This window comes from Crocuta crocuta, unplaced genomic scaffold (assembly GCF_008692635.1).
Source record: "Crocuta crocuta isolate KB4526 unplaced genomic scaffold, BGI_CrCroc_1.0 scaffold176, whole genome shotgun sequence".
Lineage (NCBI taxonomy): Eukaryota > Metazoa > Chordata > Mammalia > Carnivora > Hyaenidae > Crocuta > Crocuta crocuta.
Window position 1 is genome coordinate 5,145,951 of NW_027531905.1, and position 24,565 is coordinate 5,170,515.

Genomic DNA, 24,565 nt, shown 5'->3' on the forward strand with positions numbered 1-24,565 from the left:
CATGTGCTAATTTTTACCAGAAACATTTGGAAGCAACTATAAAATATAAAAATATATTTTAATATTTTTATGAGTTTATTTTTATTTGATTTTTCATGTTTGTAAAATATAATTATTTCACTTGATATTCTCCTCGGCTGAAGGAGAGTACCAAATAATCTCATGTGCGAGAACCCACCCACGTAGCCATCAGGGTTCAATTCTGCACTTACCTTATCCTGACCCAGCTATCTGTCTGCATGTCTGTCTATATGTAGTTGTCCTCAAACCAGGCACGGCATGGCAAGGCCATACTGATTGTTAACACATGGTCTTACCATTCCTTAGGCCAAGTTGGCTGTATGCCTTTGGCACAGAGCTCTGGAATAGTAAGTGAATATTTGGTTCAAGTACTTGAGCAGATTAAAAAGTCTCTTTTGAAAAGATACTTGACTCTGACTGCAGGCATCTGTGTGGCCCAGAACGACGTGGGAGTGAATATCCATGGGTGGGCAGGAATACGTTCCTACAACAAAAGCCAACCCCTTGCTGTGGGTCTGCTGCAGAAATCCTCTAGAATGGATCTCTTTCATTAATAACCTTTTGGCATCTAGGAAGCTGCCTTCGTAGGTGGCATGGCATGGTGGAAAGAAGACAGATTTTAAAGCCATGTTCATGATTCTGCCACTTCCTATGTGACTTTAGACAAATTACATAAGCTTTGAAGGCTTCAGTTTCCTCATGTGCAAGACAAGGGTGGTTTGCGCAGGATTATTATTCAGATTAAATTAGGTATTTACTCAAGGTAGCGTAGAGATCTTACATAATTGCTGATTTTCTTGCTGAAGAAGATGACTTCATCTTGTTCTCCTTCGTTCTGAGCCACAAATAATGGCGGCCATTTATTGAGTGTCTACTAGGAGCCAAGTGCGGCATGAGCCGCATGTAATCCTAACTCCTGTGAGGTGGTATTATTCTTATGCCCGCTGGATCAGTCCGCTAGGGCTGTTATAACAAAATACATAGCCTAGGTAGCTTAAACAATAGAAATTTATTTTCTCACAGTTCTGGAGGCTAGATGCCCAAGACAAAAGTACTGGCAGGGCTGGTTTCTCTGAGGCCTCTCTCTTTGGCTTGTAGATGGCTCACTTCTCACTGTCCCCATGTGGCTCCTTCTGTGTGTGTGTGCCTCCCTGGTGCCTCTGCCTCTTTGTATGTACAGACCAGTCAAACTGGATTAGGGGTCCACTCTATAAGCTCATTGTACCTTAATTGCCTCTTTAAAATCCCGATCTCTAAATACATTCTTCAAATATTGAGGAATTTGCTTTCAGCTGCACAGTTATTAAACAGACCCCACTGAGGAATTTGCTTTCAGCTGCACAGTTATTAAACAGACATTAAACAGACCCCACTGAATTCAGACTTCAGGCCCCTTCCACTCTGTCTGAAAGCCTGTCTACCAGCATGGCCCTTCCAAGCCGGAGTCACTTCCTTTGACTCATCAGAACATTCAACTGTGAATTCGTTCTAATTTAGCACTTGAAACAGGCACATTTTCCAGTAAGATTATCCAAATTTATTTAAAAAGAAAAAAACTTCCCTGACTCTCCTATAAATTTCTACCTTATTAAAAAAATCCATTTAGAAACCATGTAGGAAGATTAAAGTTTGATTATTACATTCTTAAAAAAAATCCTCCTTGGATTTTTTTAACCTATGGCTCTACACATGTTTTTGCTTAAGATTTAATATTTTCAAATACTGTCATGGAACCATGCTTCAAAATACTGTAATGTACTATGCAGTGCATGGAGAGCATCTTACTTTCCTTTTTGTATCTTTGCAAAGGGTTAAGAGACCAGATGGAGAAATTATCGTTCTTCCAAAATTAGGATCAGTAACTTACTTGGGCTCCCTTATCTAAGAAAAATCCTTCAAGAACGTATACATTCAGTCATGTCTTAGAATTCCACAAAAGCTAAACCAAAAAATCTAAGGTGACCATAGAACTTAGACAAGGTAGAGTCCTACAACCAACGTATGACTTGTAGTTCCATATTTCCAGCCAAATTTTAAAACGCCTATTCAGTAAACACAGATATTTTCAACAAGACCCAGATTCCTTTCGTTCTCACTGCAGAGCCTTTCCAGATAGACTTCTCACGAGAATTATGTTAGAATTCAAGTTGTTTGCTGAGTTACCCAGGGCTCCCATAACACCGTATCACAGACCGGGTGGCTTGAACCACAGCTGACTTCCTCACGATTCTAGAAGCTGGGATCTTGATATCAGGATGACTGCACAGTTGAGTCCTGGTGAGGCTTCTCGTCCTTGCTTGTAGACAGGTACCACCTCACTATGTGACACAGTAAACTCTCTGCTGTCTCTTCTTACAAGGGGACGGATTACATCAGCATGGCCCACCTCGTGACTGAAACCTCTTGGGGTCAAATCTTTTAAAATGTTTAGACTGGTTTTGGGGTGAAACAAAAACATTATAATGTAGATTAATTCACTGGATTCTTCATCGTTCTTGAGGATCTGAGAGCAATTATGTGGTTAATTGGGGGGAAAAAATCAAGAGGATGGTCACTTATGCTTTCAGTAAATGAGTGTCTACAATGTGTCAGGCACCATACAAACAAATGAAACTCTCATTCTAGTGTGGGATGCAAATACAAAAATGTAATTTTGATACAGTACAGCAAAGAGTTTAGGATTATTAATGGGTCACCTATCAGAAGTAGATAGCTGGAATTTAACCCACCCAGAAAGGGAAGATTTCCTGGAAAGAAGTGTTGCCTGTGTTTTAATGGTTCTGGATCTGCCAGTAGGCTTGCATTCTCCATTCCTTCCAGAAGGGTGACCTCATTGCTGCTGCTGGCATTCTGTTTCAGAGATGGAAGGCTGGTAAACCTTCAGGGCTGCCTGAGTCAGAGGCTTGAGAGGCTCAATCTCCTCTTCCATACTGGCACCTTCTCAACTCAGGATTAAATCTGTGTTCTGCTGAATCATGTTATCAAACTACCATCTTAAATCTTTCATGTTACCAACTGATCATGCTGTGGCGGCTACCTCATTAGGGAACAGATCCTTTCAAATGTTTCTTAAGGTTCCCTTCTCCCAGCTGGTCTACATGTCTTGGCTCTTGTGTGGTGTTCATATGAGGTCCCAGGCGGGGAGTATACTCAGGGCGTCTAATTGGTACTTCATAACCTACTGCAGGGATGGTAATGTCCACTTAGCGCCTACTGGACCTGATACAACACAGAACATTCTTCCTTACTATCAGGTTAGGGGCCTATTAAAAATGCAGAGATGTTCCTAGGAGCATCCCTGAGGCTCATGTGTTATTTTCCTAACTGCTAAAGCAGCGGCCCTCAAACATTTCTTATTTTGCATGCTATGAAAAAATTTTTAAGCACCTGTCATGTGCATACATTTTATAAATCTACTCTTATGCCAATGGAGTAGGTGTTATTATAAAACATAAAACTAAAATTAAAATTAGGAGAAAAAAAGATGGAAAGATGTTTTCAGAACAAATTTTATTCATGGTAAAACTTTTGTTCTTGAAAGATTAGAATATATCTTAGTTAATGAAGCTATATAATTATGCTTTATTATTTTGCAAAACCATATTTTAACACACTGTGAAAGAGTGACGTGAAGGTCTGGTTCTAAATCTAACTTCTTATTCTATTTTCTTTTTCTTCATAGCACTAAAGGTTTAGTTTTGTTCATTGCTTTGGCTCCAGCATATGAAATAGTGTTTGGCCCATATTGTGTTCTTACTATTTATTGAAAAACAATTCTTTTTAAACACAGTACCATATAATGGTTTGTTATCGTGCATCCCTTCCCTGTCTCACATTCAGTGGCCTCGTGTGGGTAAAAGAGTGACTACTTAACATCACAGATACTGGCACAGCTACAAATCAGGGCTTGGTTTAGTTGGTTTCCCCTGATTGTCTAGACCTACGAAAATGATGGAGAAAATAGTAATAATGAAGATAAAATTTTAAAGTATGTGGTGGCTTTAGTTGTTATATGGTAAATAGCACAAAAATTGAGTAAATAATCCTCTAATATTAGAGAATCATTATTTCAGCAAAGTCACTAATATTTAAAAAATGAATGCTGTCTTGACAACATGTCTTTATGATTTCACTTTCATCTTATTAATGTAAAGGAAAATGTCAACCAACATTCGTATCGGAACTGCACTCAGCTGGTTGTTGAAGACTGACCAGCACGCCTGGTCCCTCGCCCACGTGGGTCTCCAGAGGTGGCCCTGCCTGCCTCCTATCTCCTCTCCTGCACTAGGACCTAGTCACACTTGTCTTTGCCGAGTGCCCCCAAATGCCAGTGTTTTCTTTCTGTGAGGAATTTCTTCCCAGAGATTTTTGCATAGCTGGCTCCTTCTCATTCTTCAGGTCTCAGATATCAAATGTCCCCTGAGAGAGACATTCTCTGAGTCCTCGGAAGCAACTACCTTTTCTTAGTCCCTGTCCTCACTATTCCNGGACCAGCACGCCTGGTCCCTCGCCCACATGGGTCTCCAGAGGTGGCCCTGCCTGCCTCCTTTCCTATCTCCTCTCCTGCACCTAGGACCTAGTCACACTTGTCTTTGCCGAGTGCCCCCAAATGCCAGTGTTTTCTTTCTGTGAGGAATTTCTTCCCAGAGATTTTTGCATAGCTGGCTCCTTCTCATTCTTCAGGTCTCAGATATCAAATGTCCCCTGAGAGAGACATTCTCTGAGTCCTCGGAAGCAACTACCTTTTCTTAGTCCCTGTCCTCACTATTCCATTTTATTGATCTCATTGTACTTTCCACTCCCTAAAATATTTGTTAATTTGCATATTGACTGGCTGCCTCCTGTGTCTACAATATAATGTTCACTAGAGCAAGGACATGTCTGCCTGTTTGCAGTGTATCCTTTGCATTTGCTATGGTGCCTGGCACATAGTAGGTACTCAGTAGTTACTGACTGACCAAAATCTAATTAGAGACTATTATATTTGGCAATGATATCACACTTCTCTCTACCATGTTTTTTTTTTTTTAGAGCAAGCATGAATGGAGGAGAGAGGCATAGGAGGAGAGGGAGAGAGAGAGAGAGAGAATATCTTAAGCAGGCTCCATGCTCAGTACAGAGCCTGATGTGGGGCTCGATCCCACAACCCTGGAATCATGGCCTGAGCTGAAATCAAGAGTCAGATGCTCAACCGACTGAGCCACCTAGGAGCCTCTCTACCACTTTTACTTACGCATAGCAAATACGCAGGGATTTTTTTAAAACTAAGATTATGATAGAAGCTATGAGAAAATGTAAGTGAGGAAGAATTTCCACCAACCAAATTTCAGCACCAATCTTGCGCACTGCTGCCCAGGGCATCTATTCTCCTCTACTTTCCTTGATCCCTCCCCGCCTTCTGCTTCTGCATCATCTCTTACTTGAGAGAAGAGTCTAAAACAGTGGTTCTCAGAAAGAATAGAGAGGTTGACAATCAAACCTGCGAGGATGCAAAGTTTAGAAGCAAAGAGTAAGACAGTAGAAGGTGAAATCAAATTTTATGGAAGTAAAAGTATGGTTACACTGGGCACTAGCCATGCACCAAGGCAAAGACATGACTAAAATACCAGTGCTAAATAAGACCATTTGGAAACTCTTCTCAGAAGAAAAGACAAATTAATCTAAAAATCTTTTTTTTCAATTGAAGTATAGTTGACACATAATGTTACATTAGTTTTAGGTGTACAACATAGGGATTTGACAAGACTAGAAGTTATACTCTCCACAAGTGCAACTACCATACGGCACTACAACAATATTATTGACTATATTTCCTATGCTGTACCTTTTACCCCCATGACTTACTCATTCCACAGCTGGAAGCCTGTATCTTCCACTTCTCTTCATCCATGCCCTCCCCCCCCCACCCCCCCAGCCAACATCCACCTCTCATCTGGCAACTGTCAAACTATCAGCTTGTTCTCTGTATTGATGGGTCTGTTTCTGTTTTTGTTTATTCATTTGTTCTGGTTTTCAGAGCCCACATATAAGTGAAATCCTGTGGTGTCTGCCTTTATCTGTCTGATTTATTTCACTTAGCATAATACCCTCTACATCCATCCATACTGTTGCAATGTCAAGATCTCATCCTTTTTTATGGCTGAATTAATATTCCATATTGTGTCTGTGTGTGTACACTACTTTTTTATCCATTCATCTATTGGACACTTAAATTGTTTCCATAGCTTGGTTACTGTAAATAATGCTGCAATGAACATACGGGTCATATATGTTTTCAAATTCGTGTTTTCATTTGCTGGGGGTGGGGGGCTTAAATATCGGGAAGTAGAATTACTGGATCATATGGTATTTCTGTTTTTAATTTTTTAAGGAACCTCCACAGCGTTTTCCAAGTGATTTACATTCCCACACAAAGTGCACAAGGGTTCCTTTTTCTCCACATTCTCACCGACAGTGGTTGTCTTCTTTATTCTAGCCATTCTGACAGGTATAAGGTGATATCTCATTGTGTTTTTGATTTGCATTTCCATGATGATTAGTAATGTTGAGCATCTTTTTTAAAATCTTTATTTTTGAGAAAGACAGAACATGAATGCAGAAGGGGCAGAGAGTGGGAGACACTCTCCCAAATCCAAATCAGGCTCCAGGCTTTCAGCACAGAACCCAACGGGGGGCTTGCATCCACTAACTGTGAGATCATGACCTGAGCTTAAGTTGGTTACTTAACTGACGGAGCCATCCAGGTGTTGCTGTTAGCAATTACTTCTGATTTCTGATTTTATTTGGTACTTCTTTTTGAGGAGTTTGACCAATGGCTTATCAATTTTGTTTATCTTTTCAAGGAAGTAGATCTTGGTTTCTTTGATCTTTTCTGGGTTTTCAGTCTTTCACTTATTTCTGTACTGCTCTTTATTATTTCCTTCTTCCACTCACCTTGGGCTTTGTTTATTCTTGGCCTCATTGTTTTAGGTGTGAGGTTAATTGAGATTTTTTTTTTTGAGGAAGGCGTGTACTGCTATGAACTTCCCTCAGAACTGCTTTCAATCCAAAATTTTGGACTGTTGTGTTTCCATTTTTATTTATCTCCATGTATTTTTTATTTATTCTCTGATTTCTTTGTTGGGCCATTGACTGTTTAGTAGCATATTGCTTAGCCTGCACGTGTTTGTTTTCAAGAGTTTTTTTTTCTTGTGACTGATTTCTAGTGTCATACTGTTGTGTTTGGAAAAGATGTGTGTATAATTTCTATTCTCTTAAATTTGCTGAGACTTGTTTTGTGGTCTACATGTGATTTATCCTGAAAAATGTTCCATGTACACTTGAAAAGAATGTGTATTCTGTTTTTGGATGAAATGTTCTGTATGTATGTTAAGTTCATCTAGTCTAATGTGTCAAAGACACTGTTTCCTTATTGATTTTCTACATGGATAACCTATCCATTAAGTGGGGTGTTAAAGTTCCCTACTATTATTGTTATTACTGTCCATTTCTCCCTCTATATCTGTTAATATTTGCTTTAGGTAATTAGGTATTCCTATGTCGGATGCGTGAATATTTACAATTGTTCTATCATTTCATTGGATTAATCCCTTTATCATTATGTATTGCCCCTTTTGTCACTTGTTATGGTCTTTATGTTAAAGTCTATTTTGTTTGATACAAGTATTGCTAACCCAACGTGTGTGTGTGTGTGTGTGTGCACTTACATTTGCATAGAATATCTTTTTTCATCCCCTCACTTTCAGTCTGTATGGGTCTTTAGGTCTGAAGTGAGCTTTTGTAGGCAGTATGTAGACGGGTATTGTTTTTTTAATCCATGGAATCACTCTATGTCCTTGATTGGAACATTTAGACCATTAACATTTAAAGTAATTATTGATAGATGTGTATTTACTGCCATTTTGTTCATTGTTTTCTGGTTGTTTTTGTAGTTCTTCTCTGTTCCTTTCTTCGTCTCTTGCTCTCTTCCCTTATGATTGATGACTTTCTTTAGCGTTATGCTTGGCTTTCTTTGTTTATTTTTTGTGGACCTATTATGGGTGTTTGGTTTGTGGTTTCCATGGGGCTCATATATAACATCCTAAGTATAGTAGCCTATATTAAGTTGATGGTCACTTAAGTTTAAACACATTCTAAAAGATTTATTTTTACTCTTTTCCCCATTTTATTTACATGTTGTCATATTTTGTATCTTGTTATTCATAATTTTCTTCTAAGTATGGCCTTTTCTTTTCCACTTCAAGAAGTCCCTTTAACTTTTCTTATAATGTTAGTTTAGTGGTGATGAAGTCCTTTAAATTTTATTTGTCTCAGAACTCTTTATTTCTCTTTCAACTCTCAATGATAACCTTGCCGGGTAGAGTTATTCTTGGTTGTAGATTTTTTCTTTTCAGCACTTTGAATATATCATGCCACTCCCTTCTGGAGTGCAAAGTTTCAACAGAAGAATCAGCCAATAGCCTTATGGGGTTTCCCTTATGTGGTACATTGGCTTCTCTCTTGATCTTTAATCTTTAACATTTTAGTTATGCTGTGTCTTGGTGCAGACCTCCTTGGTTCATTTTCTTTGGGACTCTTTGTGCCTCTTGAATCTGGACAGCTGTTTCCTTCCCTGGAATAGAGATTTCTTCAAATAAATGTTCTGCTCCTTTCTCTCTCTCCCTCCCCCCCACCCCCCGCCCTTCTCTTGGGACTCCTATAATGTGAATGTTTGCTTGATGTTGTTGAAGAGATCTCTTACCTATCCTCACTTTAAAAATTATTTTTCTTCCTGTTCAGCTTGGGTGCATTCCACTACCCTATTTTCCAGTCTGCAGATCCATTCTTCTGTATCTATTAGTCTCCTGATTCCCTCTAGTGTATTTTTCATTTCAGTTATTGTATTCTTTAACTCTGATTAGTTTTCTTTTATATTTTCTATGTCTTTGTTGAAGTTCTCACTGAGTTCTTCCACTATTCTCGCCAGTCTGGTGAACATCTTTATGATCATCACTCTAAACCCTTTATCAGACATATTACTTAATTCCATTTCATTTAGTTCTTTTTCTGAGGCTTTGACTGGTTCTTTCATTTGGAGCATATTCCTCTCTCTCCCTATTCGCTTGACTTTCTGTGTGTGTTTCTGTGAATTAGGTAGAATAGCTAGTTCTCCTAAACTTGAAGGAATGGTCATTCCCTGTGTGGACACTGTAGCTGGTGACTTTGGCTAGCTGGCTGGAAGCGTAGCTGGTGTCAGGGGAGGTCCTAGGGCACTCCATGCTGGGTCTGCCCTGGTGGGATGCCAGAGCTAAACTGGGCATAAGCTGGGGTGGCCTTAGGACCATCTGCACAGAGAGTGCCCTGGTGGGACAGCTGAAGTGGACACAGGCTAGGGAAGTCCCTGGGTTCTCCACAAAGAAGGTACCCTGGTAGCACAGCTGAAAGAGAAGTGGGTACAAGGTAGTAAGTAGGTCCTGGGGCTCTCTGCACAGAGGGAATCCTGGCAGTATAGCTGAAACTGAAGTGTAGGCATGGGCTAGGGTGATCTTGGGGCTCTCTGCACAGAGGATGCATGGGCAGGATAGCTAAAGCTGAAGTGAGTGCAAGACAGGGTATGCAAGCATTCAGTATACAAGTTGCTCTCGCAGAGCAAATGATGCTGAGATGGGTATGGACCAAGTGTTCCCAGGGCACTATGCACAAGGGGCACCCCGGTGGGGTGAGCTCCCGAGGTCCCCGAGCACTCTGCACTGGGGAGGCCCTAGCACACCATTTCGAGCTGAAGTGATGTAGGCCTGGAGTATTCCAGTGTGCTTTACACTTGTGTCACCTTGGCAAGGCAGCTGGAGCTGTAGTGAGTGTGACCAGAGGTGTCCTGTTGTGGACACCTTAGCTGCCTTAGTAGGACAACAGGGCTGGTGTGGGCTAGGGGTCTGGGATTCCTAAGGCAGGAGACCAGCTAGGGCACCCAGCCCCTGCTCTCATCCATACTATCAAGTTGAAGGAGGAATGTAAATGACAGTGCCCATCAGCCCCTCTGACTTAGAATTCCAGGAGCTCCCTGCCATCTGAAAGGGTTGTATGACTGGTTTCTGTATATTCTCGTTGCCCTTTTATTTTTTTTTTTAATGTTTTATTTATTTCTAGGAGAGAGACAGACAGTGTGAGCAGGGGAGGGTCAGAAAGAGAGGGAGTCACAGACTGAAACAGGCTCCAGGCTCTGAGCCGGCAGTCAGCACAGAGCCCGACGCGGGGCTCGAACCCACAAACCACAAGATCATGACCTAAGCAAAAGTCGGACGCTTAACTGACTAAGCCACCCAGGCGCCCCATCTCGTTGCGCTTTTAAAGTGTGGCTTTTTTTGTGTGTCCCAGAGCAGTCAAATCCGTTCACACTCCCTCAGCACTACCCCTCCTCACTACAGTTCACAGTGCTGGGTAGGGTTTCCCTTTGTTACTGTGCCATTCTGCATGTGGTCTTTAATTGTGCAGAAGCTGTTCAGTCAGCCCTTAGATCTTCCTTAGGAGTAATTGCTCTATAAATAGGCATAGATTTCATGTGTCTGTGGAGGAGATGAGTCTACAGTCTTCCTATGTTGCCTGCCATCTTGGACCAGAACTATTACTCCCAAATTCAGTAATCTTTAAAAGACTTACAAATCCTGATAATTTTAGACTTTACTCAACTTACAACTTGTATAAAACACTGCAGAGATTTCAGCCACGTTAAAGTAATTGCTTTGGGTGCCATGTTTTTCTCTCACATGGACTGCTGTATCGATTAGGGGATTCGCTTATGGTTGGATCTACTCAATACGATATCGGTTTACTTCTAGTTAAATCCTAAGGGTAGAATGTACTATAGTCCAAGGTCTACATGGAGCATGACTCCTTGGACCATCCATGCAGAAGGAATATTCTTGCCCTTGGAGACTAGTTCCACACTATATGGCCATGTCAAATATAAGATTAATATGAGGTTAATATGGCTGACTTGGGAAGGAAGGCAGAGAAAACAGGCGCCCTGAGGTGCTGACAACACCATCTGCTCATACTGTCCTAACAGTTTATGTGCATTATTTCTAGTAACACTCATAACAGCTCCTAACATTTATCTAGCATTACTATACTAGGAACCATGGTAAGCATATCACATGTATTAACTCATTTAATCCTCATAACCACCCTAGGAAGGAGGTTCTATAATTTTCTTTTTATGGTTGAAAGAGTGAGACCCAGAAGGATTTAGTATTTATCTTAAGCCACACAAGTTAGGATTCAAACCTGAACGGTTTGGCTCCAGAATCCATGCAGTCACCTATTTCACCAAACATCCCACCCTGTGAATCACATCATTTTATAGAGGAAACTGGAACTCAGAGGGATTAAGAAATGTGTTCACCACTATAGAGCTAGCAAGCGATAGAGCAAAATTTGATCACAGTCAGCAGGATTCCACAGCCTCTTCATCACCAGGTCAGTTGTGACTTCAACCCCAGGGGGCCTTACAAGTGATTTCAGGCAACTCTTGCAGACCCACAGCCAACGACAAGAAGGCAGCAGCTGATGGATTACAAACAGTTCCTCTCTTATGACTGCTGATTCACTCCACTTCTGTGTCTTTAGAGTGTAACAGATGGGTAGGGAATTTAGGTTTGAGTGTGAGTTTTGACGATTTCTGCAAGTTATTGAATCTCTTTAAGTCTCTTCCCTGATTCTAAATCAGGGGTAAGAATAGTGTTTTCACAGGAAATAAAGCATTTAGCACAGTGTCTAATCTGACACAGAAATATCTTAGGTGGTTGCCAAAAAAGATGTGACCAAAACGTGTAAACAAATTGAATCTTCCAGCTGTATAGAAATATCCTGAGATATTTATAAATGTCTCTAAGATATTAAATATTCTGAGAGAGAGAGAAAAGAAACACAAGTTGGGGACGGGCAGAGGGAGAGAAAGGAAATCCGAAGCAGGCTCCACACTGTCAGCATGGGGCCCAATGTGGGGCTTGAACTTGTGAGATCATGACCTGAGCCCAAATCAAGAGTCTGACACTTAACTAACTGAGCCACCCAGGCACCCATATATAAATATCCTTTTAAAGGATGTGAAAGCAAATTAAAATTTGCATAGGAAATTCTATACATAATAGGCAAAAAAGTGTGAGACATTTTGCAGTCCCTGGAATTTCTCAGTTAATTAAAATAGATGAGTGTTAACTCAATTACAAATGTAAATAAGACAAATCTACAAAAGAATCACAAGAAAACAGAACTGGATATATTTACCAAAGAACTAAAATCATTGAAACTGCACTTGGAACATCTTAAACTTTCACCAATTAATCGAATCGGGCTCCTGTACTGTTACATTTTTTTTAAAGTAACAATGAAATTGCATAACAAAAGTTTTATTTCAATCTCTTCCCATTTCCCCCCATTTGATTCCAACAGCACCATTAAAATCTTGGGCAATAAAGAAAATATGTAATTAATTACCTGCTAAATTTAAAAGATATGATGAGCCAATCTTAATAATTCTAGTTAAAAACAATCTTATTTCCTTTGATGATTTTGGCCTCAGTTATTTGCCTTGGCCATACACTTTATTATTTCTGTTTATAAGTCTTTTAGGACATTAATTTTATATCCATGCCTTACATCATTTGACATCTTAAAATGATGATACCTTTTTTCTTTGAGGCAGATAAGCATTCATGCTCTTCTTTAAAAAAGATTTTACAGGTCTTTATCCGACAAAAAAAGGACCGTCTTGAGCCAGAATACACGTGAGTCCTTCCACTGTGGAAATTACAGTGAACTTGCAAACCAGCTTTCATAGCAGGAGGAGAACAGGCAGAAAAGAATATTTTCATATAGATAAGAAATGTCACGGGACACATTTTAAAACATTTTTTTTTATAAATTGAAAAAGAAAAATGGTTACTTAAAGCAGTGACATCATTGTATAGTAAACCGCAAAGTGAAATATACCAAAAAGAGCATTTGTCAAGCAATCATATTTTTATACCTTCTAACACTTGCAATTTATCTTCCTTTTTTTTACCCCTGGGGATAGAAATAAAGGTAATCTAAGAGAAATGAAACTTTTAAAAAATTTAATGAAAAAAACCCTTAAATATAGTAGTAATCAATCACATAAAGCATCAAAATACTATAAAAATAATTGTTTGGCACTAAGCATTTTCAGGGAGGTCTTTTCAGAGAAGATAAACAATATTTACACTTCCAAAGTACAATTATGCAAGGTCTTTCATACTGAGTAGTCCTAACCCATAGAAGAAAGAGAATTATTTCTCAGCATATAGATGAATGATGGAAACTCCAGCAATTTTTTAAATCCCAAATGAAACTTTCTTCTAAAGATTTTATTAGCATATGAAAAATAGTGAATATGAAACAATTAAAGCATCTTTGTAGGAATATGAAGGGATTCTCTAGTTCTACTGTTTTTTTTTTTGAACTCTGAAGTTAATGACTGTAAAGTTGACTAAATCTCCTCTTATCAAAACCATAATTGGCTAATTTTTCAAAATATTATATAGCTGTGCTTTTAAGTAAGAATCATATTTACATAAAATTATAAGCATGCTGAAATGAGCACTTACTTTTGGCATCGATCATCTTCTCCCTTGGTGAAATATCAGAAGAAGAAAGTTGCTCCTTTACTTTGGCAACATCTTTTGGATGTAAGAGGTCAAATAAGCTTTGTCCAGTCAGGCTAGCCTATTTATAAGGTAGATGTTTGTTTAAAATTAGTACCTGAATTTTTCTACACTTCCTCATATAAATATATGGTAAGTACTGTTAAAGCGGCTTTTTCTTAAACTCAAAATTTGATCTACTGCACTATGCAACGTTCTTAGTGTGAAAAGCAGGATGATACTTGTAGATAGAAATACACGCACACAAAACTGTATCTGGAAACACACGAATCACAGACACCTAACTGCTAATATTCCATGAACTCCTGTGAACATCCCCCAATTCACTTGTAACTTCTAAAATTGATTTTTTACTTGGTAAAAGAGATTGTCATTATAATATGGCAGTTACAGGGAATCTGTGATTGTATGGTGTGACTCAGATTAAAAAAATATTATTATTAAAATTATTACTATATTACTAAAAAACAAAATCTGGGGTACCTGGGTGGCTCAGTCGGATAAGTGTCTGACACTTGGTTTCGGCTCAGGTCAATGATCTGGCGGTTCATGAGATCGATCCCCTCCTTGGGCTCTGCACTTAGTGTGGAGTCTGCTTGAGATTCTCTCTCTCCCCTCTTCTCTGATAAACATTTTAAAAAATCCTAGCTGGAATACCTCCTACTTCCCACTTCTCGTTCCCCTTCTCCCAGTATGTATAGCATTCCTACTCTATGCCTTTGCTTGCACGGTCTCATCACCTAGAATTCATTATTCCTNTCCCTGCTCATCTTAAAGCCTAGGCAGACAGTCTGTTTTGTATATGAAGCCTTCCCTGACCCACAGTGATCACCTGTCTTGCGAAATCCTTTATTAGCTAGGTAGATATTATAGAAGACAGAACAAAGGCACCAGCTGATATAGTAGCCTGGTGGCAGTTAGATATCTTATATTTTTAAAACTAGCATTCTATTAATCAATCTGTGTGTTTGGTTAATAGAAGTTTATATCCATAACTCTATGCCTCAAAGAAGATCAGGTTTCTGAGTCTGAAAAGCTGAGGACCAGACCCTGTGTGAGGGGGATTCCACCTCACTCACTTGGAACTTACGTGCTATCCTGAATTGTTGAGTTATCTCCGCACGTGTGTGTGTGGTGTTCTCTGTCTGCTTGGAAATAAGTCTTGCCCTGCCTTTGTGTCCCCTAGGCGGCTAAAACCAGCGGCACGATTCATTGGGTTCTTATTCCTTCAGTAAGTAGGCTCACGATACCTCTTCTTCTTACCTATGAATCTTGTATCTCTCTCTCCAAATTTTCAAGTTTAGGGAGACTATAGGTGAAATTGATGAGAGTTAAGATTAAAGCTGTGGTCTATTTGATTTCTATTTTAAAGGAGATCACAGTATGATCTCATGGTTCATGAGATCAAGCCCCACGTCAGGCTCTGTGCTGACAGCCAGGAGCCTGCTTGGGATCCTCTCTCTCCCCTTCTCTGCTCACATAATTCCCTCTCAAAATAAATAAACTTAAAACGAATAAGGGAGACCACAGGTGCTAGGTTATTTACTCTGGTGGATGAGTGTTGGTGCTATAGCTTTTGAGTAACTATTTTAAATTAAATGGGATTCAGGAATAAGGAGGTAGAGATTATAGCTAGTTAAATAAAAGATGTATTTTAGAGTCTGTTGCCAGAGATTAGAGCAAAAGATGTTATGTACTGCATGTAACCTAATAATATATAATAATGCTGTCTTTTGGAGGAAGCAGAAGCGCAACTAACATTTTTCAGATAGTCTCAAATATAATAGCTATGTCTTTAAATCCTAAGAGACCAGTGTAATCATCATTTTCCCTTTTTATACAAGAGAAAGCTGAGGCTCAGGAAAATTAAATAACTTGCTGGAGGTCAAGAAGTGTACACTCTTGTCAGTAATAAACACCCATACTCTTTCCATCTCTCTTGGAGTTCTCGTAATCTAGCAAACCTAAGCCCCCAGCCCGTTAAGAAGACAGGGTTCAGGAAGACAATTTGGAAATATGTGTTTGTTGAAAAAAAAAAAAGAAAAAAAAAAAAGCTAAACATCATGTGGAAAGTATCCTCGGTCTTCAATACCTGATCATAATTAAGAATTTGGGAGACTGATTTAGAAACGAAGAGAATTTTTCCTCTTTCACATCCAACCACAAATAGGAAGCCTTCTGCAGTCTAGGATTTAAAAATAGAAAAGTAAATGTTTTCAAATATCTTCTTTCTTACACACATTCAGAGACTGTGAAAATTACTGTAGCAATAAAACTAAGAGTGGTTAGGGGCGCCTGGGTGGTTCAGTTGGTTGAGCATCAGACTCTTGATTTCGGCTCAGGTCGTGATCTCACAATTTGTGAGTTCAAGCCCCAGATCAGGCCCTGTGCTGACATAGCAGAGCCTGCTTGAGATTCTCCCCGCTCTCTTTGCCTCTCAAAACAGATTAAAAAAATTTAAGAGTGTTCACTGAGCTAGTAAAATTAGGAAATTTTCTGAAGATGTAGAAGGATTTGTGAAGAACATCAAATTGAACTCCAATCTAAAGTTATTTTTGACATGGAAAGTTTAGCCTTGGACTGTTTGGTTGGTTGAGGGATTTTCTAATACAAAAATTACCTATACCAAATTCTATACCGTGTACAGAAACTACAAAGATATCAAAACACATCCATCACATTTGCCCAAGGATGTTCTGAGATGCAGGGACTGTGCAGGTTACAGACAAGAAAAAGAGAAGACATCCTATGATATACTTTTTGAACTATGGTAATGATATGATACACTCATTTATACTAAATTTAAAAGATTCTAACATCAGCTACTCCCACTGAAATCAGCCCAGGGCATCCTTTGGGAAGCAGCCTATATGGAAATGGATATGTATGGATACAGGATGAATCTGGCACTCCACTGGACATTTCCTTGGTTAATTTCTACAAATTAACATGAGGTGAGTTAGGCAGACATATTCCATAAGGCAGAACCAGTATTATATTATGACTGAAAGAAACCCCTAAAGATTGGTGAGAAAGTTTCCAAAGCATACTATACATTGTGCTACTTTAAAAATCTTTATCTTAAAAAAAAAATCCTTTCTATCAGGAATATCATATTTAAATTCAGCTGTTCAGGGGCACCTGGGTGGCTCAGTCAGTTAAGTGTCTGACTCTTGATTTTAGCTCAGGTCATGATCTCATGGTCATGAGATCGAGCCCTGAGTCACACTCTGTACTGGGTGTGGAGCCTGCTTAAAATTCCCTTTCTCTGTCCCTCTGTGGGCACTCCCCCCCAATAAATACATACATACTACTGCTCAAATAAAAGAAGGGCCTTTCAGGGGAGCCTGGGTGGCTTAGTTGGTTGAACATCTGACTTGGTTTCAACTCAGGTCATGATCTCATGGTTTGTGAGTTTGAGCTCCTCGTTGGGCTCTGCACTGATGGCACAATGTCTGCTTGGGACTCTCTTTGCACCTCCCCTGCTCGCTCATGAGCTCTCTCTCTCTCTCTCAAAATAAATTTTTTAATTTCTGAGAGAGAGAGTGAGTGAGCAGGGGAGGGTCAGAGAGAGAGGGAGACACAGAATCTGAAACAGGCTCCAGGCTCTGAGCTGGCTGTCAGCACAGAGCCCGACGCGGGGCTCGAACCCACGAACCGTGAGATCATGACCAGAGCCGAAGTCGGACACTTAACCGACTGAGCCACCCACTCTCTCTCAAAATAAATAAAAATTAAAAAGAGTCTTTTTAACAAAAGCAAATGAAGGAACGTCTGGGTAGCTCAGTTGGTTAAGTGTCCAACTCTTGATTTCAGTTCAGATTTTGATCTCCCAATTAATGGGTTTGAGCCCCTCATCAGGCTCTATACCCACAGTGCGGAGCCTATTTGGGATTCTCTCTCTCCCTCTCGCTTGCCTTCTCTCTCTCCCTCTCACTTGCCTACTCTCTCTCAAAATAAATAAATAAGCTTTTAAAAAGATTAAAAGAAAAATAGGCAAGTATATAGATATATGAAAAATCTTTGTTTAATGATACTATGGCTTTAAGCCCAGGAGTCACAGCACAAGATCAAGACACTTGTCACCTCCTGGGGGCAGGATAAGCCAATGACACGGTCATATTTTCCATGTCAAATAAACCTCTAGACCAGTGAATCTGAAAACCTATGCATGTGAAACGACGAGAACAGAAATGTCAAAGCATCAGCTGAGAGCTCATAATAGTAACTGGCTCATGTGCAGAGAACAGGATCCTGAAGGAATAGGACATGAGGTAGATGGCTCTGAAGGTGGTGGTGACAGGGAACGGATCCCATGGCATAGAAGGTGAGTGCAGTAGGTGATGTAAGCTTAGGATTAAAGACCAGCTTTGCTCTGTACACTGGAAAGTACCTATCCCCTGTCTCTACTTTTATCAGCCCAAGCTGAGACATGGTTACTCGTGCAACTTATTTTTGTATTAAGGGGAATGTGGTGTAATAAAGAGTCCCATGTGTTTACAACCGGAAGCAAACTGAAGAAAATCTGTGTCCCACTCAAGCAAAGCGTAAAGGACAAACGCAGCTTAGATCTCTTTACTTACCTTAAGGATTAAGTGTCTGAGCTCATTATCCTGAATAAATGAAGGTCTATAATTATCTCCTGCATAAGGATTTGTGATACCTAAAAGTAAGACCAAAAGTTAAGGAAAATACTGTGGCGTTGGAAACGTAGTAAGTGCTCAGTGAACATCAGCACTGTTGCTGCCACCACTATTGAAAATGGTATTTTCTCTTTTACCACATTTTAAGACCTTATTGTGATCATTCTTTCATTATTACTAGACTAAAATGTCTTCCTTTTATATTGTAAATTCTTAGAACTACTTATTCCCTTATTCTTAGATGTGTAGACAGGAGCTGTATTTAAAGAGTAATATATTATCTATGACACTACAACATGAAACAATATTCAAGAATCTAGTTACTTCTATAATTTCTTAGCTTATTAACACTGATCATGTGAATTACCCTAAATAGAAAGATCGTGGAATTTTAAACCATTTCTATGGATTCATAAGATTTTCCATATGGCTCTTTAAAAATCATATGGAGACTTATAATATACAAATATGTATAAAATATAAATAATTCAAGCCCTAAGCACAGAGCAATATTGTATTGAAATAACTGAACAGCTGGCAAAATAAGGAATCAGCAGGTCAAAACCTAGGTCCAAGTTTGAATGGGAGAAGTAAGGGAAGCACCAAAATCACATTTGCCCTAAAGGCATCTACCCACCTTGACAGGAGAAAGCCCTTTGTGGCCACAAGGGGGCGCAGGGAACAGTCCACCAAGCCAAGATGCCTTGTCCCCAGATAACCTCCAGGCAAGGGTGATTCACAGGTAAGTCAACTTGCCCTCCCGCCAAGCCCTCTTCCTAAGGATTGCAAGAAAAGTTGCTTTTGCAAGAGAAAGAGGGTTAATGCCCCGAGAGGGTTCTCCCCTCTACCCTGAGATACATTAACTACACACTGGTCGCTGGATGGATTTGCAGCTCAGACACAAAATACCTAAGTGGTAGGGGGAAAAAATTTAAAAAACATCTCATGGTATGATTTGATAGTTTTCTCACGTTGGTAGCACCCTTATGAGCCTTGCACAAGCAATGGAAGCATCTGTCAGGGGCACCTGGGTAGCCCAGTCAGTTGAGTGACTGACTCTTAATTTTGGGTCAGGTCATGATCCCAGGGTGATGGGACTGAGCCCCATGTTGAGCTCTGTGCTGAGCATGGAGCCTGATTAAGATTTTCTCTGTCTCTGCCCCTCTCCCCAGACTGCATGCTCTCTTCTCTCTTAAAAAAAAAAATCTATCTTTCAGAATCTACCTTCTAGGTAGGCCGCCAAGAATTCCTTCAAATGAGCTCTTGTTATAATCATTACATGGCAACCTGGTGGGAGGAAGTTGAGAAAGAGCTGAAAGATACAGACTGAGTTCCAGGCCAGGGTACAGCAATAAATCAATCTGAGCAAAGCAGTGCTATCTGCTTGTCTGGCCTGAGGCAAGGGTGGCAGAGGTATGCTGGGGAAACCCCGTCAGTGTAGATTGGCCAGAATAGGTGAGCCCCGACAGTGAGTGAGGACATGCTCATGAGCAAATGAGGGGTGTAAGGGCAGAGCTGAAGCTAGGGTGAGGTGTGTGAATTAAACGCCTGCTGCGATGTACATGTGCCGACGAGGGATCAATAACAAATGTGGATGCTCAGATTTCTGCTGCAAAAACAAATGAGGAAACATGATTGCTTACCTTTATGACAGCGTTCATTAGGTTAAAATGATCGAAATCACAGTAAGTATTCCTCCACCAGGAGTAAACACGGTGCTTGCCCTTTATATGTATAATTCTTTACTCTTAACAATGACCCTATAAGGTAAGTGCTTTATCCCTATTTTACCGATACAGAAGTTGAGGATTAGAATGTTCAATAACTGGAGTAAGTCACACAGCTCTTATGTCAGGGAGCCAAGATTTGAACCCAGGACGTTTGCCTCATGCACCACTATACCTCACGGGGTCCCGTATTATGACTGCACACACACAATGCCCACAGTTTCTCTGAAGGCACAGGATAAGAAGAAGGGCTCCCCTAAGTGTGGTCTGCAGACCAATGTCATCAGCAAACTGTGGTAGGTGAGTACGGAAATTAAGAACAAGCATTTAGATACTTTTACGGAAACGTGACACTGTTGTGGATCCCAGCCCATGATCGTTTTCCCAGTAATTAAATGTATTTCACAACGAACGGGGGGAGACCACACTTGTCCTCCACCATCCAGCTAACTGGAGAAGCACTGTTTAGAGTCTGGTGCAAAAAATCAGTCACCATCCTTCTGCCTTTAAAGTTATTATGTAGGGGGGGCGCCTGGGTGGCTTAGTTGGTTAAGCGTCCGACTTTCGCTTGGGTCATGATCTCGCGGTTCGTGGGTTCGAGCCCCGCGTCGGGCTCTGTGCTGACTGCCAGCTCAGAGCCTGGAGCCTGTTTCAGGGTCTGTGACTCCCTCTCTCTCTGACCCTCCCCTGCTCACGCTGTCTCTCTCTCTCCTAAAAATAAATAAAACATTTAAAAAAAAAAAGTTATTATGTAGGGAACAAAATAACACAATCTACCTGCAGCCCTCTGATGATTCGGTGTCTAGGCTTTTGTGGTGTGAGCTGGGGGTATACGCTGGTCAATGCCCTAGGAGGCAGACAGAGCCAGTGGCCTTAAGTCGTCTCACTTGCGTGCACTACGGACTAGAGGGTACACTCAGGATGTGTGAGGAGTACTTGACCACCGCGCTTCAGCTAAGAAGGGCAAAAACCTGTGCTCCGTTTCACGGAATCGGCACTGGATTTAGACAGCGTCTCCTCCCCACGCAGCTTCTCTTGCTGTTCTGGTCACTCCTACTTCCACTGTCGCATTTATCATACTAGGTTTTAATGATCTCTGCCTGGGTCTGTCACCCTTGCTTACCGTGAACACACAGAGCATAGAGATCTTGATTCCTTTTCAAGCTCCCAGCACAGACAGGAAGCTAATTGCTGCCGAGGGCATGTTTGTTGCATTAGTTGATAGATCCGTGGCTTTTCCCTTAGGTCCTCCTCCCTCAGGGCCTTGCGAATGTGAAAACTGTTGGGTAATTTTAGGGTTGCAATCAAATGACCTCAGTCGAGCCTGCTAATGTTCACTGCCAAGATTTAAGGGAAATATTGCATCAACTTATGCAAGATCCAGTTGTGGGTAAAAGAGAATCTTATTTCATAACAGGTAGTTATGAAAATGAGACCTCCAGTCACACTCCCAAAAGGAAGCTGGCCAAGCAGTATCCCCACACTTGTGCTGCTGTGCGTGGCATTGAAGGGGTCAAGGCTGTACTTTTCCCCACCACCTACTTTCCGGATCTACACACAGTCAGCTGGCTGGAATAGAGAAGCCACTGTTCTACAACATGTGGAAATCTAAGGAAAGTGATTGAAAGTGTCTACTTTTTTGTTAAAGGGGCTTCTTAGGCAGAAAAGAAAAGGTTAAACCTAGAACATTATGAAAGAAAAATATTCCACTGGTAAAAACAAACATAGAGTAAAGATAGTGGATCTACTACTTACAAAGCTAGAATGACAGTTACTAGACAAAGACAGTAAAATTATATCTACAAAAATCAAGGATACCCAAAATAAAAAGATGTAAAATATGACATCATATACATAAAATGCAGAGAGGGGGAATACAAACATAGTGCTTTTAGAATGTGTTCAAAGTTAAGTGACTTTCACCTTAATATAGGCTGCTCTATACTTGGGATGTTATGTATGAAACTCATGATTACTATAATCAAAAACCTATAATATACACAAAAAATAAAGAAATCGAAGCATAACACTAAAGAAAGTCATCAAATCACAAGGGAAGGGACTAAAAGAAGAAGAAAGGAATGGAGAAGAACTACAAAAACAACGGGAAAACAATTTTTAAAATGACAATATGTACCTATCAATAATTACTTTAAATATAAATAAACCTAATGCTCCCATCAAAACACAGGGTGACTCAATGGATAACAAAACAAGACCCAACTCTATACTGCCTACAAGAGACTCACTTCAGAGCTAAAGACACAGACTGAAAATGAAGGAATGGAAAAAGATATTCCATGTGCATGAAAGCAAAAGAAAAGATGGGGTAGCAATACGTACATCAACAAAATAAACTTTAAGACAAATAGCAAGACACTAAGAAGGCCATTACATAAGAATAAAGGGACCGCTCCAACAAGAGCGGATATAACAATTGTAAATACCTATGCCTCCACTATAGGGGCACCTAAATACAGAAGGCAAACATTAACATCCATAAAGGGAAAAATAATAATAACAATAATAAAAATCAACAATCAAAGTCCCCTAATAAGTAGGGGACTTTAATACCCTACTTATATCAATGGATAAATTCCCCAGACAGAAAATAAGGAAACAATGGCTTTGAATGACAGAGTACAATAGATGGGGCTTCACAGATTTACATACACAAAACATCCCATCCAAAAACAACAGAATACAGATTCTTTTCAAGTGCATGTGAAACATTCTCCAGGATAGATCACATGTTAGGCCACAAAATAAGTCTCAGTAAGTTTAAGAAGACTGAAAGGGTAATAATAAAAAAGATAGAAATCAATTACAAAAAAGAAACAAAACACAAATGTGTGGAGGCTAAAAAAACATGCTACTAAACAAACAGTAGGTCAAGAAATCACAGAGGAAAGGAAAAAATACATGGAGATAAATGAACATGTAAACAATGATTCCAAATCACTGAGATGTACCAAAAGCACTTCTAAGAGGGAAATTTATGATGATACAGACCCACCTCAAAGAAGAAAAAATCTCAAACAATCTAACTTTATACCTAAAGGAGCTGGCAAAAGAACAAACAAAACCCAAAGTTAGTAAAAGGAAAAAAATTATAAAGATCAGAGTGGACATAAATGAAATATACACCCTCCCGAAAAAACAGAAAAGATCAATGAAACTAGGAGTTCATTCTTTAAAAAGATAAAATTCTTAAAACTTTAGCCAGATTTACCGAGAAAAAAAATCAGACAAACTAGAAGAAACGGATACATTTCTAGAAACCTATAATCTTCCAAAGCTGAATCAGGAAGAAAGAATCTGAACAATTACCAGCAATGAAATTGAGCCAGTAGTCAAAAAACTCCCAATAAACAAAAGTCCAGGGCCAGATGGCTTCATCTGTGAATTCTACCGAACATTTAAAGAAGAATTAATACCTACCCTTCTCAAATCATTCCAAAATATAGAAGAGAAAGGGGAACTTCCAAATTCATTCTATGAGGCCAGCATTACCCTGATTCCAAAGCCAGACAAAGACACTACAAAACAAAGTTACAGACCAAAAGCCCTGACAAGCACAAAAACACTCAATAACATACTACACCAAACCAAATTTAATAATACATTAAAAGGATCATTCACCATGATCAAATGGGATTTTTTCCAGAGATGCAAGAATGGTTCAGTATCTGCAAATCAATCAAAATACACCATATTATGAAATGAAAGATAAAAATTATATAAGCACCTCAACAGATGTAGAAAAAGCATTTAACAAATACAATATTCAGATAAACTCAACAAAGTGGGTATAGAGGGAACATAACATAATAAATGCTATAAATGACAAACCCAGAGCTAACTTCATCCTTAGTGGTAAAATGCTGAGTGCTTTTCCTCTAAGATCAGGAAGAAGATGAGGATGTTCATTCTTACCACTTTTATTCAACATAGTACTGGAAACCTTAGCCACAGCAATCAGATAAGAAAAAGAAATAAGAGGCATCCAAAGTGGTGAGGAAGGAATAGAACTGTCAATATAAGCAGATGACAAAATACTATATACAGAACTTCCTAAAGACTCCACCAAAAAACTATTAGAATAAATGAATTCTGTGAAGTTGCAGAATACAAAATCAATATACAGAAATCCATTGCGCTTCTATCACTAATAACTAGCAGCAAAAGAAATTAATAGAACAATTACATTTAACGTTGCATCAAAAATAATAAAATACCTAGGAATAAATTTGGCCAAGGAAGTGGAAGAACTATACTCTGAAAACTATAAGACATGGTAAAAGGCTTGGAAGATGACACAAACGGAAAAGCATACCATGTGCACTTAAGATAAAGCTTTTAGTGAAGCCGAGATTTTTGAAACCTAGATTGATGCTCTCTCCACATAGAGAATATTAGCAAGCATCAAAATTGATGCCGATAAAAAAACGATGCCTATAACGCCGAAAGAAACATCTGTACAGAATCTCAGTAGCCGATAACAACAAAACAA

At 39.6% G+C, this 24,565-nt stretch overlaps 1 protein-coding gene across 6 annotated transcripts in view; it reads right to left on the reverse strand.

Annotated features, from left to right (window-relative positions):
* The window catches only part of BMAL2 (basic helix-loop-helix ARNT like 2), an 84,744-nt gene that overhangs the window by 25,739 nt on the left and 34,440 nt on the right, over window positions 1–24,565 (reverse strand). For 5 of the 6 annotated variants that reach the window (XM_077774445.1, XM_077774446.1, XM_077774444.1 and 2 more), the window contains 4 exons: window positions 18,266–18,345; window positions 15,775–15,867; window positions 13,626–13,743; window positions 12,686–12,829 (listed from right to left, as the gene is read on the reverse strand). In XM_077774445.1, the coding sequence (XP_077630571.1) occupies window positions 12,686–12,829; window positions 13,626–13,743; window positions 15,775–15,867; window positions 18,266–18,345 (435 nt within the window). The remainder of the gene's footprint in view (window positions 1–12,685; window positions 12,830–13,625; window positions 13,744–15,774; window positions 15,868–18,265; window positions 18,346–24,565) is intronic. The other variant, XM_077774447.1, reaches the window with a different exon arrangement.